This window comes from Equus quagga, chromosome 2, assembly GCF_021613505.1.
Source record: "Equus quagga isolate Etosha38 chromosome 2, UCLA_HA_Equagga_1.0, whole genome shotgun sequence".
NCBI classification, from domain to species: Eukaryota; Metazoa; Chordata; class Mammalia; order Perissodactyla; family Equidae; genus Equus; species Equus quagga.
Window position 1 is genome coordinate 40,411,999 of NC_060268.1, and position 18,672 is coordinate 40,430,670.

The following is an 18,672-nucleotide window of genomic DNA, read 5'->3' on the forward strand; positions in this document are numbered from 1 at the left end:
ATATCATAGAGGTCTTTCCATATAGTCATAGATATTCAGTTGGATGGAGATGTAATTAATTTAACCCTTACCCTGCTGATGGACATTTGGGTTGTTTCCTGTTTTTTGCTATTATAAGTAATGCTACAAGAAATCTATTTCTACATATCCTATAAAATAATAGGATGAATTCCTAAAAGTAGAATTATTGGGTCAAAAAATATATGGGGTTTTTTTTCCCAGTATTGATAGATATTGCCAAATTGCTTTCCAAAAAGACTATACCAAGTTCTGCTCCCACCAGAACTTTTACCCACACCTTTACTAATATTGGGTATTATTCTTTTGAGGTTCACAGTTTTTTCTGGATATTTTTACAAGTTAAATCTTCCATATGAACTTTAAAATCAATTTCTATGGAATAATTTTTGGAATATTTTGATTAACATTTACTTCATAAGTCAATTTATGGCAAATTGACTTTACCTATGCAAGATAAGGTATGTTTTTCCATCTTAATGACATCTTTTATGTTCTTCAGTAGAAGTATTAAATATCATTGATTACATAGTCCATCTTTTTTGTTTCTTACTATTTATTAAGCAGTTACTATGGCATTCCATTGAAATGCCACCTTAATACTGGGTTGGTCTTTCTGGGTTTCTATGGCTTTGTCTAGTCTTGTACAAACTATTTTTTTTATTTCCCATTTTAATATCTTGGTGACTTATTTAACCCCTCTCAGTATCAATTTATTGGTTTGTAATGTGGTAAAAATATTTACTTTGCAAGATTATTAGGAGAATTAAAGATAATATTTTTAAAAGTGCTTGCCTCATACATGAACAGACATTTCTCAAAAGAAGAAATGAATATGGCCAATAGACACATGAAAAGATGTTCATCATCGCTAATCATCAGGGAAATGCAAATCAAAACTACACTAAGATATCACCTTACCCCCGTTAGATTGGCAAAAACATCCAAAACCAAGAACGACAAATGTTGGAGAGGTTGTGGAGAAAGAGGAACCCTCATACACTGTTGGTGGGAATGCAAACTGGTGCAGCCACTATGGAAAACAGTATGGAGATTTCTCAAAAAGTTAAAAATAGAAATACCCTATGACCCAGCCATCCCATTACTGGGTATCTATCCTAAGAACCTGATATCAGATATCTCAAGAGTCCGTTGCACCCCTATGTTCATCGCAGCATTATTTACAATAGCCAAGACGTGGAACCAGCCTACATGCCCAGAAACTGATGATTGGATAAAGAAGATGTGGTATATATACACAATGGAATACTACTCAGCCATAAAAAAAGACGAAATTGGCCCATTCACAACAATGTGGATGGACCTCGAGGGCATTATGTTAAGCGAAATAAGTCAGTCAGAGAAAGACGAACTCTATATGACTCCACTCATAGGGGGAAATTAGTATATTGAGAAGGAGATCCGATCGGGGGTTACCAGGGAAAAGGGGGGGGTGGGGGGAGGGTACGGAGGGGGAAGAGGTGTACCCACAACATGACTAACAAAAATGTACAACTGAAATTTCACAAGCTTGTAATCCATCATAACATTAATAAAAAAAAAAAATAAAAAAAAAAAAAAAGTGCTTGCCTCATACCTGGTAGACTCTGAATGGAAATTGCTATTCTTTTCAACATCGTCGTCAGCATTAATACGTGAGAACCCAGGAGGTCAAGGTGGCTACCTTGAAAATCACTAAATTTCATTTGGAATTTTATCTTTATTTGTAAGCCACCTTCAGAGGTAAAGGGAACTTAGAATTTATTTATCACCTCCAATGTGCTAGTTGCTGTGCTAGGCGCTAAGGACATAGAATATGCCATAGTCCTTGTCCTTAGGAAGCTGATAGTCTGGTGAAGGGGAAAGACAAGTAAATCAGTGATAGATACAGTGTGATAGAGTGCTGGTTAAAGGTAGTCACTGGATTATATGGGAACATAGAAGAGGGGAATTTAAATTACTTTATTAATCCTTACAGCTACTCTGCGTTTTTATTCCATTTTTTCAAATAAGGAAACTGAAGCTGTGAGGTTAAGTGACTAAGGCCACACAACTACTGAGTGGCAGAACCAGTACAGATTCACCTAGGTCCATCTGACTCCGATGCCTCTGCTCTTCCTTTATATATTTTAAACAGTTCAAAAATGTAAACTTTCTACCCAAAATAGGACTTCTAAATTTCTAGTTTTAGAAGTATTTTTATAGAAATGGCTAATTGGTAAGGAATACACCCTGTGAAATTTCAGATTTTAATCCACCTCTTACCAACTTGAGGCCTTTTCTTATTTCTAGTTCAGATTGTTAGCTCATTTAAGTTAGCTTTGGAGGGGGGCTTTTGTCTTTTGAGAAATATATTAGCAAAATCCTGTTTCTTTGCTTTTATGTCAACATCTGAAAATGGTCACGTTTGTTTAAACAGGTGAAGCTGAGCCTAGAGCTGCATATGCAGCTAATCTATAAAAATGTGTGGACGTAAAGCAATCTGAAGGAAATTCAAGACCATAATATTTACTCAGTGAAGTACATTGTCTTGTCCATACCAAGAATAAGAGTGTTTGGAGAAGACCATTTTGTTCTGCTGAATCATGACAGAAGCGGAAGAACAGCAGCCATGGAAGACAGCCTTTTACTCAGAATTACCTAAAGTGGTAAGAATTCAACCATGGAATTCTGGAGCGGTTGCTTTATAATAACTTCTGGGTTGTTTCTTTTCACAAAAGAAAAGTAAATTTTATAGGTAGAATTTGTAAACTTTGTAAACTTTAAAAGTTATATAGCTACATCGAGTAGGCAATTTGCCTAGTAGTACAGACTACAAACATCAAGTACCTGGTGTGATGCTATCAATCTAGTGGATACTTGAGAAGTTTTTACTGATTATATTCTTGTTGTAGGAACTTCATGCCCACTTAAATGGATCCATTAGTTCTAATACCATGAAGAAGTTAATAGCCAAGAAGCCAGGTCTTAAAATCCACGATCAGATGACTGTGATTGACAAGGGAAAGAAAAGAACTTTGGAAGAGTAAGTTTTGGGAGGTTGTGGACATACTTCTTTTTTTCTCTATCACTATTTTGTGATTGTACATAGTATTAAGAATTTAGATTTTAGGTGTTAAAGGAGTACGGTAGCCATCTGGTATGGAGAGTATAACTTGACATACAGCTTTTTTTTCAACTGTCAGACTGTCGACAGTATTTTTAGTGATTTATGTTGTTTGTAAAGTTATACTATATTGGAATATTCTTTAAACTTGAAAACATAGGCTTATCGATTTTCTCCCCCTGTTGGCTGCTACCAGCAGGGGTTGGGGGTGGAGAGGGGAACTATTATTTCCCAGTTAAAAATATCAGTTATGTTTTATTTTCAATCATTTGATTATCCTTCCCGATCAATGTAATTTTTGAAAAACCTATTCTGTAGTTCTTTATAAATATATACTTGCTATCAGCCTAAATTCTATTAATTGAGCTTAGAGAGTTTGTCTTGAGTGACAAGTTTTTGATGACTAGACTATATTAAAACTTTTCACGTTGCAGGTGTTTCCAGATGTTTCAGATTATTCATCAGTTTACAACCAGCCCTGAAGATATTCTAATGGTAAGAAATGAAGCAATTTTTAGACTGGTTTAAAAACTATTAAGTGGGGCCTGCCCTGTGGACAAGTGGTTAAGTTTCTGTGCTCCGTTTTGGTGGCCCAGGGTTTCGCTGGTTCAGATCCTGGGCGCGGACATCGCACCACTCGTCAGGCTGTGCTGAGGCGACATCCCACATAGCACAACCAGAAGGACCGACAGCTAGAATATACAACTATGTACTAGGGGGCTTTAGGGAGAAGAAGAGAAAAAAAAAAAAGATTGGCAACAGATGTTAGCTCAGGTGCCAATCTTTAAAAAAAAAAAAAGAAAGAAATGGAGACATGGAAGCAAGTATGCTTAGAAAAAACTATTAAAAAAATTAAGTAATTTATGCCGTTCTGTTGTAGCACATGACCTTTTGCTTTCATCAAGAGTCTGATAGAAAATGTTTTCTGTTTTTTATGGCACCTCTGTTCAAAACCAGTGTAAGACATTTGCCTAAGAGCCAATATCAAGAGACTGTGTTCATTGTAAAAGATATGAGGACAGAACCAAGATTGACATCTTGACATTAGATAGAGAACAATATGAAGGAGAAAATCTTGTCCTGTTTTCGATGTGTAACACATCATATGAAGTATTTGACCACAGATGGGCATGTCTTTGATAAGACTTTGTCTGTATTGTTTGCAATACTTTTAACTACCTGGGTGGACATTGTAGAGAATGAAGAAGTTGAAGAAGTGCTTAGAGATTGAATGATTAATGCCCAGGGAAATTGTGCCTTCCCTCTGGGGTTGAAGAACTAAAGGACACTAGTGTGTTCTCTTATCTGAAGTTCTGTGATACCAGAGTCTGATATGGAAGACTGGCTTCTGTATCATTGATCTGACCAGGATGGCATTTTAAAATGTCCTCTTTATAAAAGGAGAGAAGCAAAATCTTGTCAGAGTTAACTTTCCTCCAAAAGGTGATTAATTTACTTAACACTTATCACAAGAATCAGTCTCAGCTAAGGAGGAAAATTCTTTCTTGACCAATCAAAAGTGAGTTCTCCAGAAACGTAGGTTATACTGCTTGCTTCGCATTTTTTCTAATGGTTACGTATAATAAATGAACCATGTGTGGGAGTAAGCCAAGAGATTGTTTGCAGAGGTGGGACTGAGTATGTGGGGATCACTTAACAGTCTAGTCAGGGTGACCTGGGTGTAATCTCAAAGAGAGAGGATTGCAGTGTGACTGAAATAACATTAACTGTGGCATGTGCCAAACACTACACTCAAGTCTGCTTTCTGAGGTGCGTATTTTTATTGTTTCCTTTTTGCTGCTGAACAAAACTAAGGCTTAAAGAGGTTAGGTGTAACTTGTTCAAGGTCACTCACAGAGAGTAAGTGGCAGAATTGACTATCTCTGGTTCCAGAACCCGTGTTCTTTCTCATTCAAGATATGCAGTCTTGCCATCCTTTGAGTAAGCAGAAACTTAACTAACTGTGATGTACTCTGTCTGAAGAAGGAACTTGAGTACATGTTCTCAGTCCAGGGCATAGGAAAGGAAAGCCCGAAGAGTACAGAGTTGCCCTCAGTACCTGTTGCTGCATGGAGCAGAAAGGGCTGAATCTGCAGATATGGAAGTGTTCTTGGACATGGGGTAGGGAGGATTCCACGGGCCTCACCATGGCCTAGATAAATCTTCCTCCCATTGCTCTCATTCTATACTTGCCATCAACCTTCTCTTGTTCTATTTGGTTTCACAGGTACCTTACCACCAGGAAAGGGGGTGCCCTGGATAGTAGATATGATCACTTCAGTCACTGAGAAGGACTACCACTTCACTCCCTTACTTCCACCCTCATTGTCAATGCATCCGTTAACAAATAGGTTTCTGTGTGTCTCATGTGAGCGGGGGTAGAGTGAGTTGGCCTCTCTGGGTCTGCTCAGTTCTGGAGTAATGACAAGATGCAAATTCCTCAACCTGCAAAGACGAGGCCCACACTCTGGTGGCAGTGGCAGCAACATGGAGTTGCTGGAGCAGTGGTGCCACAGGGTCCAGCGCCTGCCATGATGGTGGAGAGGCTGCAGGGTCATGCTCAGTGCTGGAGGAAGCAGTGGCATCTTGCTTGGTCCAGGGGTGTCACCCGATTCTGAATGCTGTTGTGTTGCCCTGAGCTGTGTAGTCTCTGAGGCTGATTCTCTAGACTTTCTTCCAAAAAGGAATTTCCTTTTTGGCTTTAGTTTTAAAACAAAGGGAAAAAGATGAAGCGCACACAAAAGATGAATGCATCCACCAAGGTGGTGCCACCCCATTAGGCACTGTCTGCACAACCAGCCAATCCTTGTTCCTTTCCCAGGACACTGCACTCGCGTGCCCATGTGCATGTAGTCAAAGCAGGTTAAGATTAGGATACCAACTGTAAGGACTAACTAGGGCTGGTTGTCACAGCGTTTCCAACCTGGTCCTTTTTTGTTCTCGATTTGGTATTTTTTAGGACTGATGGCAGAGAAGGAAAACATGCCTTCAGCCTTTAGATATCTACCCTGGTAACTTAGTAACTTTTGTATTGTTGAGATTTTCGCTAAATTGGATATAACTTTGGTCATATTTATCACCCATTTCCTTTGCCTAAGAGAAATTTCCCTGAGTACTTCTGAGGAAAATTTAACCCTGCCTGAAGAAATTCTTGAAAAATACAACTTATTCCTAAATAGCTTGAATAAGAACTTTAAGCCATGACTTTAAATGTTACATCAGTAATACCTAATCATTTTAGCTATTTATTTCCGTAAGTACCTTTCTAGTACTACACACTCATAGATGGTTTTAACTGGTTTTAGTTTTACCTCATTTCTCTGTTTTATCAATCTGCTGTTAGGAACACTAGGAAATAGAGAAACAGTTAAAATGGTTAAAAGGAGAGAAGAGAAACAAAAGGTGTGGGTGATTTGATGTGCAGATTTAAACTGAATGTGAGAATGAGGGGGTGTTGATGGCAGTTGGAAATGTTCTATTTCTGTCACAGTCTCCACCATGACAAACCAGATAATCTTAACCATGTGAGAGACTTCCAGCATTCCTTGCATATCAAATTTAATGTGTGAAATAAAGCTGTAGCATTTGGCATTCTCACTGGGATGCTTACACTAACATTATAATATTGTGTACATTGCCTTTATTATCAGGTCACAAAAGATGTGATTAAAGAATTTGCAGATGATGGTGTCAAGTACTTGGAACTAAGGAGCACACCTAGAAGAGAAAACGCTACAGGTAGAATTTAATTACTTCTCTGCAAATGTACTATCTCTTTTCCCATGTGCTTTGGTCATTCATGTGTTTACAAGTTGAGAATATGAAGCACGCACTTTTACACTGTTGGAGAATTAGACTCAACAGTCCAAGTCTTCTTATGTACATTAATGGTGTACATTATTAATGAGTGAGTTATTCTTAAGTTAAAAAATCAGATCAGATAATCTCTGTTTAAGGGAAATAAAAAGGCCTGAAAAAATTTCATTTGTTCTTCTTACTTACTCTGAGGAAAGGACACTTGCTCCTTATAGTTGCATTGTCTTAAATAGAAGCTAACTCTTGCTCCCTGCATCAAGGGCACTTGTGAGAAATGCCACTGAGTAGAAGCAGAATCATGTTTTATGACAATCCCTGAAATGAAGGTTATTCAGTCACTTCTCAGGGACTGACAGTATCTTAGGCCAGGAGCAAGCTGTGATGTGGTAAAACTTCTCCACATGGAGATGAGCAGATCTGGATGTGGTCTGGAGAAATTTCCTGGAACCCTCTTTCCATACGAGCAGCATCAGGAGATATTATATAGTGTCATTGGATCCCTCTTAGCACCTTGTCTATGACCTGAAGAGACCCTACCAGGTCATCTTGTGCCCTGCCATGTGTAGCCCAGTCATCATTCAGGGGGTAAAATATTTGAAACTACATATAGTAAAGTAAGTGTTGCAACGGGACAAGCAGAAGATTCTTATCTCTCATTTTTAAACTGCAGAATCAGTTCCAAGTTATGCTGGTGAGGGTAGTGAAAGGGAAGGAGGGAAGAAACCTGCCAGTTGTTACAAACTAGGTTGCTCTTCAAATAGAGATTCAAAGGGGAATGTTAAGCTAAGTATGCAACGATAGGAGAATGGTTAAATAAAGGTTGATGGAATATTAGGCAACCAATAAAAATATTTGCAAAGACACTTTGTTGACATGGGGATGTGCTCAGAATACAGTGTTAAATGACTGAACAGGGTACATATATCCCTAATAGCATCTCATCTATTGAAAAATAGATATATGTATGCTTAGAAAAACAAAAACAGTGGTTATCTCTGAGTAGTATGATTACAGGTTATTTTTATTTTTCTTCTTTATAATTTTATATGTTTTACTAGAGATTTTTCCACCAAAAGTAAGCATTTTAGAGTTGGGGTACAAGAGTATTTTAGAGGAGGTTATTCTGGAGCGTGCTCTTTCATAGCCCCCGGAAGAGGAGGGCTTGAGCACTCGCACTTGGAAGAACATCTCAAGTACCTTGGATGAGAAGCGCTGAGCCTGAGCAGGACTGAGGAGAAAGGAACCTGGGAGAAGGCTGTTTTTCTGGACTGGCAGGAAGACATTCTGCTAATAGAGAAAAATGTTTTGTTTTTAAGGCTAGGCCTTAGAAAGGGGTTTGTTGTTGTTATTGTTTTGTTAGAACAAATATTTAAAAGTTTAATAGCAATTTGTGAGAGTAGTTTTATGTCTGTTGAATCTAAGAATAATTTTACAAGGCCTTTAAAAGGGCTTGTATTTTGTATGTCTTTTTTTTTTCAATTTTATTACAATTAACATTTAGTAAAATATACCTGTAAGAGCCATGTTTTAACTCATCTTTAACCATACCCTTGTGACAACATAAAGTGAAAATGTAATTATATCATTATAATTAGAGGGATGCTGATATTGAAGGATGAAATAGTTGATGATCTCTTTATATGTGTTTTCTTTGTATCCTTTCCAGGAATGACTGAAAAAACTTATGTGGAATCTATACTTGAGGGTATAAAACAGTGCAAACAAGAAGACTTAGACATTGACGTTAGGTAAGAAGCATTGTACCTTAGTGGTCACCATTTGAAAAACTAGAATGTGAAAATTTTACTGTTTTGATCAGGAGTGTAATAGATTTTTATAAATCAACCAATAATGATTTTTATCTTTTTTATTTATTTATTTATTTATTTAAAGATTGGCACCTGAGCTAACAACTGTTGCCAATCTTTTTTTTTTTTCCTGCTTTTTCTCTCTAAATCCCCCCAGCACATAGTTGTGTATTTTTAGTTGTGGGTCCTTCTAGTTGTGGCATGTGGGATGCCACCTCAATGTGGTCTGACGAGTGGTGCCATGTCGGTGCCCAGGATCTGAACCAGTGAAACCCTCCACCGCCGAAGCGGAGAGCACGAACTTAACCACTTGGCCACGGGGCCAGCCCCTCATTTTTATCTTACGATAGAAAAAACAGAGTCAAAAACCCTGTTTTAAAGTTGAGAGTGCAGTCCTGAATTTATTCATGGGGCGATAAAATTCTGAGTCCTGTCGCTCCAGTGAGGCATGGCTTCCCATTGCTCTTCAGCTGAAATCTAAACTTCTTACTGTGGCCCACAAAGTCCCACGTGGTCTGGCTGCCTCTCTTACTTGAACATCCTCACTGGACCACTCATCACTTATGCACTGGCCTGCTCTCTGTTCCTCACACAGGCCAAGACTATCCCACCTCAGCACCTTTGTAATTCCTGTTACTTTGCCTAGAACACTCTTCCACCATATCCTTGCATGGCAGGCTTCTCGTTATTCAGGTCTCAATTTGGCTATCACTTCCTTGACCACCTTATCTAAAGTGCCGCCCAACAAATGCTCTAGTCACCCCATTAATAAATGGCACTCTTAACAAGATCAGAAATTATTTTGTTTTATTTGTGTATACAACTCACCCACTAGAGTGTAAATTCAGTGCAGTCAGGCACATTGTCTTTTGATTCACCACTACGCCTCCAGTACTTAGAACAGAGCTGGCACATAGTCAGGCTCAGTATTCCTTGCAGGAAGAAGGAAGAAAGCTAGCTGTGTAGTTTCTGGCTATAAAATCTCTCAGAATTAAACTTTACTAGAGTAATACCCCAATACAAAACCAGGCGAAAGACAAGGAGAGAATTCAGAAGACATACAAATGGGCAATAAATGTATAGAAAACTATTTAAATTCACTAATCAGATAATTTTAAAAGGAATTATTACAATGCCATTTCGATAGCTCCCCCCCCCCCAAAAAAGAGTAATAACCAGTGTTCGTGAACTTACACACTGCTGGTGAGCATATATAATTAATAAAACCTCTCTAGAGAGCAATATGTATTAAAATCTATAAAAATAGTTTTCCTGTCTGACCCAGTAATTCTCTTCTAGAAATGTGTCCTAAGGAAATAGATTGATTTACATGTAAGATTCTTCACTGTAGTGTTATTTATAACAAAAGGTGGAAAACATCCTAAAGTGTCCAGCAATCAGAGGACAACTATATTATGTTATGTTCATATGATTTATAGTTTTCTAACATTATTTAATGACAAGAGAAACTAAGTGAAAAAAACAAGACATTTCATTTTATAAATAATTGATCCAAATTTTGTAAGTAAATAAAAGCTGGAGGAATTTCTTTATTTTGTGATTAAATAGATAAACTAATAAATGCAGGGTGAAATTACACAATATTAACAGTAGTCCTCTGGATATTAGGTTCCTTGTAGAATTTCAGCTAATATATGAAGAATGAATTTGTATCAGCTGTTGGATACATGTTAGAATATTACCAATTTTGTAACCCTTAATGAAATAATGGATCTAAGCCTCCTAATGAAAAAACACACCATCACCTATCAAATTCTCTTGCCAAAAAAATTGAATCTGATCGATTAAGCCTCTAGACTAGATCCAACTTATAGGAAACAGAAGAGAGAGGAGGACATGTTAGTGACACAGGGATTCAATCAGCAAAATCCTGACCACGGGGAACTTTATAGGACCTGGTTTCTTCAACAAATAAATTCAAGAAAAGAGACAGGTAGTCTCTTTTCTTTGGGTGGGGGTGAAGGGAGTGGCTTCAGGTTAAAATAGACTTGAGAAGCATTGACCAACACAATATATGGACCTTAGTTGGATTCTGAATCAAACAAACTGTAAAAAACAAATACATGAACAAAAAAATATGAAACAATCGGAAATTTGAACACTAACTAGATATTTGGTGGTATTTAGGAATTCATGTCTCATTCCCTCTGGCAAAAAAAGATGTCATGTCAGTCAGGCTATAATTTTGCTAGTAAGGTATATTATATGCCGCCTGTCATGCCTCTCTGGCCATACTCAGAGTTGTCTTTTTCATCTGCACAATATTTGTTTTCAACTGTGTTTTCCTTATATTAAAGGTATTTGATAGCAATTGACAGAAGAGGTGGCCCTTCAGTAGCCAAGGAGACTGTTAAACTTGCTCAAGAATTCTTCCTTTCTACTGATGATACAGTTCTTGGCCTTGACCTCAGTGGAGACCCTACCGTAAGTTATTTTACCTGAATACATTTTATTTCTAAAAGTTAAAAACATTTTATGTGGGATAAGGATTAGCTTGGAGCATCCTCCATTCTGCAGAGGTCTAGCAGACTCTCTGTGTGGATAGACAAAGCCCTGTTCTGTCCTGGATGACCAGAATACCTACAGTAACTGTCCTCAACCAGGGTTCTGTGAAATAATTAAGCTCCCTAAATAAGAAGAAAAAAAGATTTGCTCAACATTTGCATAATTTTCTTCATTTTTCTAAAGATGCTGCATAGCTAGTACCATTCTGCATATATAGGAGAGAAGTTAATCCATTATATACAATGCATGTTTAATGCTTAATTAAGGCTAGGGCTTAATTATCTCATAATTATCTCATATCCCAGTTGAGAAGGCTGGCCTAGAGTTTCTTGAATGTCCAATTGAAGGAGGGTGTCTCAACTGGCACTATTGACATTTCGGGCCAAATAATTCTTTGTTGTGGGAGGATGTCCTTTGTATTGATGGATGTTTAGCAGCATCCTTGGCCTCTGCCCACTAGATACCAGTAGCATGCTCCTAGTTGTGACAATCAGAAATATCTCTAGACAGTGCCAAATGTCCCCTGGGGGGCAGAACTGGTTAAAAACCATTGACTTAGACAGTCCCATGAAACTGGTTCTCATGGCTTTAAACCTGGACTGTTCTGCTTTTGTTTCATCCCTCCATTTGATAGTAGCTTTCTTTATTAATCATGCAGGTTCCTGAATCAGGTGAGTTCTCCTCTTTAGCACTAGATATCTAGATACCCTTCCGGAAATAAAATTTGGTGGCTGCAATATCTAGGTTAGCTGATTGACCTCATGTTCACTCATACTTGACTTGAGGACAGGGACTGTGTCTTTGCCAGCTTTGTATTCCCTAATGTGTCTAGCACATTGTAGGTGCTTTATAAACAAAATGTGTAAATGAGTCAGTCTGCCATTATTTTATTCCTTTGTTTATTAAGACAGGGTACCCAGTTCTTCAGTTTGCCAGAATTCTCATGCATCCTCATTTTAACTTTTATCTTCAAGGCAGGACAAGCAAAAGACTTCTTAGAACCTCTTTTAGAAGCTAAAAAAGCAGGTCTGAAGTTGGCATTGCATCTTTCCGAGGTAAATAATATTGTAAAATTAGGCTGGAGAGGGTAGATTACAATGGAAAAAATTAATGGTAAGTAATAATCATTTGTAAATGGCTAAAAATAAACCTGGCTTGGATAACCCTTTTTAGAGGGGGAAAGAAGAAATATTTTAAGTTGTAAATTACAACGATAAAGGCGTGACTTGCTTTAGTCTCTCATGTTACTGTTTTTATGGTTCCTGGAGGTGGCTGTTGACTTCCAGTACAGCTGTGTCATTAAAACAGCTTAATGACATCTTGCTAGAGAAAGTGCATGAATTTCCATCATCATCTTGTCATTAGCATGCTGACACTGAGAGAAGCACCAGTTCATCTCACCTGTCTTGGTAAGGGAAGGGAGCTGAAAGTATCACCTGCACTGGCAGGAAAGAAAGGAGCTCATCATCATTTGATAAGGCTCAGCAGGAGGTCAGGTGCCCCTCACAGGCCCCAGGTCCTTGGCAGCATGAGCACAGTGACAGATAATGGACAGATAGTGGCTGGAGAACAGTCACTTTCTTAAGCATGGCCCTGTGAGGCAGACAAGGACTCTACTGCACTTCTCCCCATTTTACAGGTGCATTTACTTTCTACCTCAGTACTTCTATCTATTTAATTGTTTCTTTTCTTACTTTTTGACATGCAAAAAGCTGTATATAATTAATGTATACAACTTGATGAGTTTGGATTTATTGTTTCTTGAATGTAGGAAATAATACTTAATCTACTTACCTCACAGGGTTATTGTGAGTATTAGATGGGGTAATGTATAAAGGTTGAGCAGCATCATGATTTAAAGATTAAGGAAAAAATTGGAGCTTCTTGTCAATACTGGTGTTTTTCATGTCTATAAGCAGAGAGTCAGTCATCTAGTGGCAGAACTTAAAATCTAGGATCCATGTTTCCACACTCTGATCAAAAAGATCTTTCAGGGCTGCCCCTGTGGCCAAGTGGTTAAGTTTGCGTGCTCTGCTTTGGTGGCCCGGGGTTCACCAGTTCGTATCCTGGGTGCGGACCTACACACTGCTCATCAAGCCATGCTTGGTGTCATCCCACATAAAAAAACTAGAATGACTTACAACTACAATATAGAACTGTGTACTGGGGCTTTGGGAGGAAAAGGAAAAGATCTTTCACTCATAGGACACCTTCTAGCTGACCTAACTGATGCCTGATTGAAGCTATTGGTCAATATGATGGAAGAGCCAGCATGTGTTACTGTGACCAGTTATCTCCAGTCTTTTGCGCAGCATCAGAACCGGCTCTTTACCTTAGTTTCTGTTGCTTTCTTGTTTGATCCATTGTATGTAAAACATTTCATTTCAGGGGCTGGCCTGGTGGCATAGTGGTTATGTTTGTGCACTCTACTTTGGCAGCCTGGGGTTCACAGGTTCAGATCCTGGGCATGACCTACACACTGCTCATCAAGCCATGCTGTGGCAGTGTCCCACATATAAAATAGAGGAAGATGGGCACAGATGTTAGCTCAGGGCCAATCTTCTTCACCAAGAAAAAAAAGTAAAAAAACCCACGTCAGGGGCTGGCCCGGTGGCTCAGCGGTTAAGTTCACACGTCTGCTTCGGTGGCCCAGGGTTCACCGGTTCAGATCCCAGGTGCAGACATGGCACCGCTTGGCAAGCCATGCTGTGGTAGGCATCCCACATGTAAAAAGTGGAGGAAGATGGGCATGGATGTTAGCTCAGGGCCAGTCTTCCTCAGCAAAAAGAGGAGGATCGGCAGCAGATGTTAGTTCAGGCCTGATCTTCTTCTTCAAAAAAAAGAAAAAACCATTTCATTTCAACATGTTGTAGTCATTTACCTTTTAGGCTATCTAGGAGATGAAGAGCACAGCCAGATATTTGCAGAGGTTGTGGTATGTATGTAGCTGGCCTTGTTTTTAAAATAAAACATGAGCACGCTGTGTGTGGGGAGAGTCTGGGCCCTGGAGTCAGATGGAGCCAGGTTTTACTCTTTACCATTTATTAGCTCTATGAACTTGGACAACTTTTTAAAAAATGCTTTATATTTTTAACTATGAAACTTATATGTATCTGAAGAAAATCCAAGTGTAGAAAAGTATAATGTAGAAGGAAAAAAAAAACACAAGCTCTTCCCATTCTAGTCCTGCTCTCAAGATGATCCTGTTAACAGTTTTGTGTTTATATTTTCCAGACCTTTTTCTAATATGTGTGAACACATATACACAACACAGAACACACATGTACATGTAGAGTTGTGGGATTTTGTTTTTGAAAATTACTTACATTTTTTGAGCTTTAATTTCTTCATCTTAATACTTGGTAAGATTCTTGTGAGGTTTAAAGGAGAATTTATGTGAAAAGGCACAAAATAAGTCCTTAATAAGTGTATGTTATTATTATTATTGACTCTAATAATTATTACTGTCATTGAAATGAATCAAGAAAAATATTGGGACACTCCTAAATAGAAGATAACAACAACAAGATTAGATTGGTGGATACCAGAGGGGAAAGGGGGAGGGAGGGGGACGAAAGGGTGACAGGGCACATGAATGGTGATAGATGGTAATTAGTCTTTGGGTCATGAACATGATGTAGTCTACACAGAAATCAAAATATGATGTATACCTGAAATTTATATACTGTTTTAAACTAATGTTACCTCAATTTAAAAAAAAGAAAAAAATTTTGGGAAATAAATGGAAAGATAACAGGCGAAAAAGAGAGCTGGGAAGGTATAGGTAGGTTAGCTTCCCAGAATGTCTGCATTACCTTCTCAGAGGGACAAAGTACCTGGCTACAGAAAAAGTACTTGTAAGAACCACTGAAAGAGGTTATTGATGCCCTCTCTCTCCTTTTTTTGAGATTCCAAACCAAAAACAAGAAACACAAGTACTCCTGGATCTGCTTCCTGACAGAATTGGGCATGGGACATTTCTCAGCTCCTCTGAGGAAGGATCCCTGGATCTGGTGAACTTTGTGAGGCAACACCAGATACCACTGGGTAAGGTTTAGGGCTCCAGGTCCTCCAGACAGCCTTCTATCCCTTCCTCCCCCAGGTTGCAACCCATATGTAGAGAAGATCTGTTCTAAATATATAAATATCATTTAGAAATTAAAAGACGCGTGGTGTGGGTGCTTTCTGAGCCTCATTTAAGTAACAGAAAGTTGTAGCTCCCATTAGAATATAAGCTCCTTGAGAGCATGGCCTTGTCTGTGTGGTTCACTGCTACATTCCCCAGTTCCTGGGACTCAGTAAGTATTATATTAAAGGAACAAGGGTCATTTAGTGTTTGGAAATGACTTTAACCAAATTAACGTGTTATGAAAATGTGTAACATTTATTTAAAAATTAAGAATTAGGGAAAATTCCAAGTATATTTTTATATGTCTTTTGCCCTTTATGCACTTGTTTGTCTACATGTGTACACCTGGAGCTGTTTATATTTAACTATAAATATGAAGTAACCACTCTGTTCCAGTCACTGTTCAAATTTCTGGGAATAGAGCAGTAAAAACAGACAAGGTTTCTTTCTCAAGGAACTTATATCTAGCATATGTAAGAGAGAGCAAACAAATACATAAGAAATTATCAGTGTTAGGTTCTTTGAAGAAAATTAAACACGCTGATATAATAGTGATGAGAAAACTGCTTATGATTGGATGGTCGAGGAAGGCCTTTCTGAAGAGGGAAAGAAGCAGTTGACTGCAACCATTTTAATGAATGATCAATTCACTGAATTTATAAATTTATCAATTTGCAAAAATACTTGTGTGGGTATGTGGGTTTTTTTAAACTATTTATAGAGTTTTCAGCAATTCATAATGAGTGAGATATTTTTTCTTTTTACTAAGGAAATTTTTAAACATCCACAGAAGTAGAGAAGATGGAAACCCTTACATAGTGATCTTACTGGGTGTGGTGGCCCACCTCTGCTCCCAGTAGAGTGAGGGGGCAGGTTGGGTTTGCCATCCCTTGGACTGAGTGGCCCTGTGTTGAGGCTGCCTTACCCAAATGAGCATCAATCAAGTCAGTGAAGTATTTTACTCTGGCTAGGGAGCCCAGTACAGTATTTCAGGGGAGGAGCTGTTAATAAAAGAAGTCATTCTTAAGACGGATTTACTTGCAGCAGGCAGTGAGTGGATAGTTGTCTGATAAAGGAATTTAGAGGTTTTCTCTGAAGCCGTGGAAAAAGTCCAGCTCTGCTCTTGTCTGTTTATAATGCTGTAACTCTCAAGCAATTCTACCGTTTTCTTACCTACTTCAGACTCCACTGTAAGACCAGGAAGAAGTGCAGCAACCCTTCAGAAATGGCTTCTGCTCCCCCATCACAATTCTCTGCCTTCTTCATGGTGGCTGGCTATACCATTGCTCTGTCCTTTCCATTTTGGTAAAAAAGGGGGAAGCACATGGCTGTGAAGAGGATATTAATTCCCTGCCTGGTACACTTGCTGCCATAAGTTGCAGCACATATTTCCCACACAACTACACTAATTGAACTACAACTTTTCACACATAAGGTCAATTTTATAAAATAATAAACTAAGGAAAATTAGCATAGTTTGAAAAGATTTCTCCTGTGTCAACTTGGTGAACACCGAATGAGTCTACTAATCTGCTTTTAATAAGAGGCTTTTCCCCCCTTTCATCTAGAACTCTGTTTAACCTCAAACATCAAAAGTCAGACAGTTCCATCTTATGACCAGCATCATTTTGGATTCTGGTACAGCATTTCCCATCCTTCTGTGATCTGTGTAAGTGTTTTCTGTGAAGTATTTTGCTCTTTTTTAGTCTCTGAGTTGTGTAAGGTCAGACATTCACTACCTAGCTGACTGCCTTGCATGCCTGAGGGTAATGCTCAAGTAGGGGAGTGAGAGGGGACTGGGCATGAGAGGCTGCAAAGGGTCAAGGCAACTCTGGTTTGGCTTTACCAGCAAAGGTCCTAGCTGGTACCCGGGAGAATATAAAAAAATACTGATGCCCACACCCATTCCTTGAGATTCTGCTTTCTTTCATCTGGGGTGAATCTTGGGCACAGATGTTGTAAAAGCTCCCTAGGTGATTTTAATATGCACCCATGATTGTCAGCCACTGCTGTGGTCTGTTGTTTTGTTTTGTTTTTAAAAAGGATAAACAAGCCTGTTTAGTTCTAGATACGCATGGGTGCATTTATAGGCCTCTGTTAAGACTCTTAAAACAAGCATGGTAAATAGGAAAATAGACTCCAAACAAAAGTTGTTTTTTAAAAAATCATTTCCTTGTTCATTTTGAAACTTTCTTGCTTATATTGACAGACTGATGATAAGGGTGTTTTTGCAACACACCTTTCTCAAGAGTACCAGCTGGCGGCTGAAACATTTAATTTGACCCAGTCCCAGATGTGGGATCTGTCTTATGAATCCATCGACTACATCTTTGCTTCTGACAGCACCAGGTCTGAACTGAGGAGGAAGTGGAACCATCTGAAGCACAAAGTGTTACATTATTAAGCTGTAATGAGGTGAACTACTTTTGAGTATGTGTTGCAACCAAGACCTTCCTGCCATATCCCACTTAATTAACTGTCCACTGCTCCTTTGAGGCACAGCAGCCAAGTACCATGGGCTCCGTCACCAGCTCCTTACTCGTGGCAGGTGCTCAGTAAATGTGTCTTAAACTGACCAGCAGGCTCTGAGGTCTTACATAGCTTACCTTCATGCTGCTTACTGGAAGGAATTTGAATGTTGCTGCTAACTAAACTTCCCGTTCCACCAGTGATTTTGACTTATCAGTCCTTCTCCATTAGTGATCATAAAATTTCAGGAAAATCAAGGTAGTTTCTCATCAGGAAAAGTTTTGGAATTACAAGTCTAAATAAGGTGAGGAGAGAGGGGAAAACAGATTGCCTTCTAGCTTGTGACAACAGCTCTGTTATGTTTACTTTAATCAGACTCCCTTCACTTCAGTATTTCCCAAAACTGTTGACTCCAGGCTACACTGCATACCATGGATCTTTTTGAATACCCAGTAGTCAGGGTTAACCTACTTTGGGTGACCCTAGTGACAGATAAAGCTAGCTGCTGAGATCTGGCTTTGCCATTCTCATGATTAATCCCCCTGGAATCAATATGGGTTTTTTTGTTTGTTTGCGTTTGTAAGTGTTCCCACCTTACCCTTCCCTTCTCTTACTTTGACCATAACACAGCTGTGCCAGCCAGACACTTCTTGAGCTCTAGGGTACTTCAGGCTTCTATTTATATTTCCAGCCTTTAATCTGGCTTCCAATCATTCCCAAGTTTTGTTTCTGAAAGAGCCTCATGATGGGTGTAGGAGGAATTTAAGCTCGCAACTAAAATATCTCCATATAACATCTGT

The 18,672-nt window shown here is 38.7% G+C and overlaps 1 protein-coding gene across 3 annotated transcripts in view; it reads left to right on the forward strand.

The window, feature by feature from the left end:
• ADAL (adenosine deaminase like) overlaps positions 1-18,672 on the forward strand; it is a 37,202-nt gene that overhangs the window by 10,323 nt on the left and 8,207 nt on the right. For 2 of the 3 annotated variants that reach the window (XM_046652024.1, XM_046652026.1), the window contains exons 2-11: positions 2,438-2,666; positions 2,913-3,043; positions 3,559-3,619; positions 6,775-6,862; positions 8,607-8,688; positions 11,067-11,193; positions 12,249-12,329; positions 15,183-15,321; positions 16,972-17,072; positions 17,613-17,818. In XM_046652024.1, the coding sequence (XP_046507980.1) occupies positions 2,604-2,666; positions 2,913-3,043; positions 3,559-3,619; positions 6,775-6,862; positions 8,607-8,688; positions 11,067-11,193; positions 12,249-12,329; positions 15,183-15,321; positions 16,972-17,072; positions 17,613-17,807 (1,068 nt within the window). In that variant the 5' untranslated portion in view covers positions 2,438-2,603 and the 3' untranslated portion in view covers positions 17,808-17,818. Of the gene's footprint in view, positions 1-2,437; positions 2,667-2,912; positions 3,044-3,558; positions 3,620-6,774; positions 6,863-8,606; positions 8,689-11,066; positions 11,194-12,248; positions 12,330-15,182; positions 15,322-16,971; positions 17,073-17,612; positions 17,834-18,672 lie in introns of all 3 variants that reach the window. The other variant, XM_046652025.1, reaches the window with a different exon arrangement.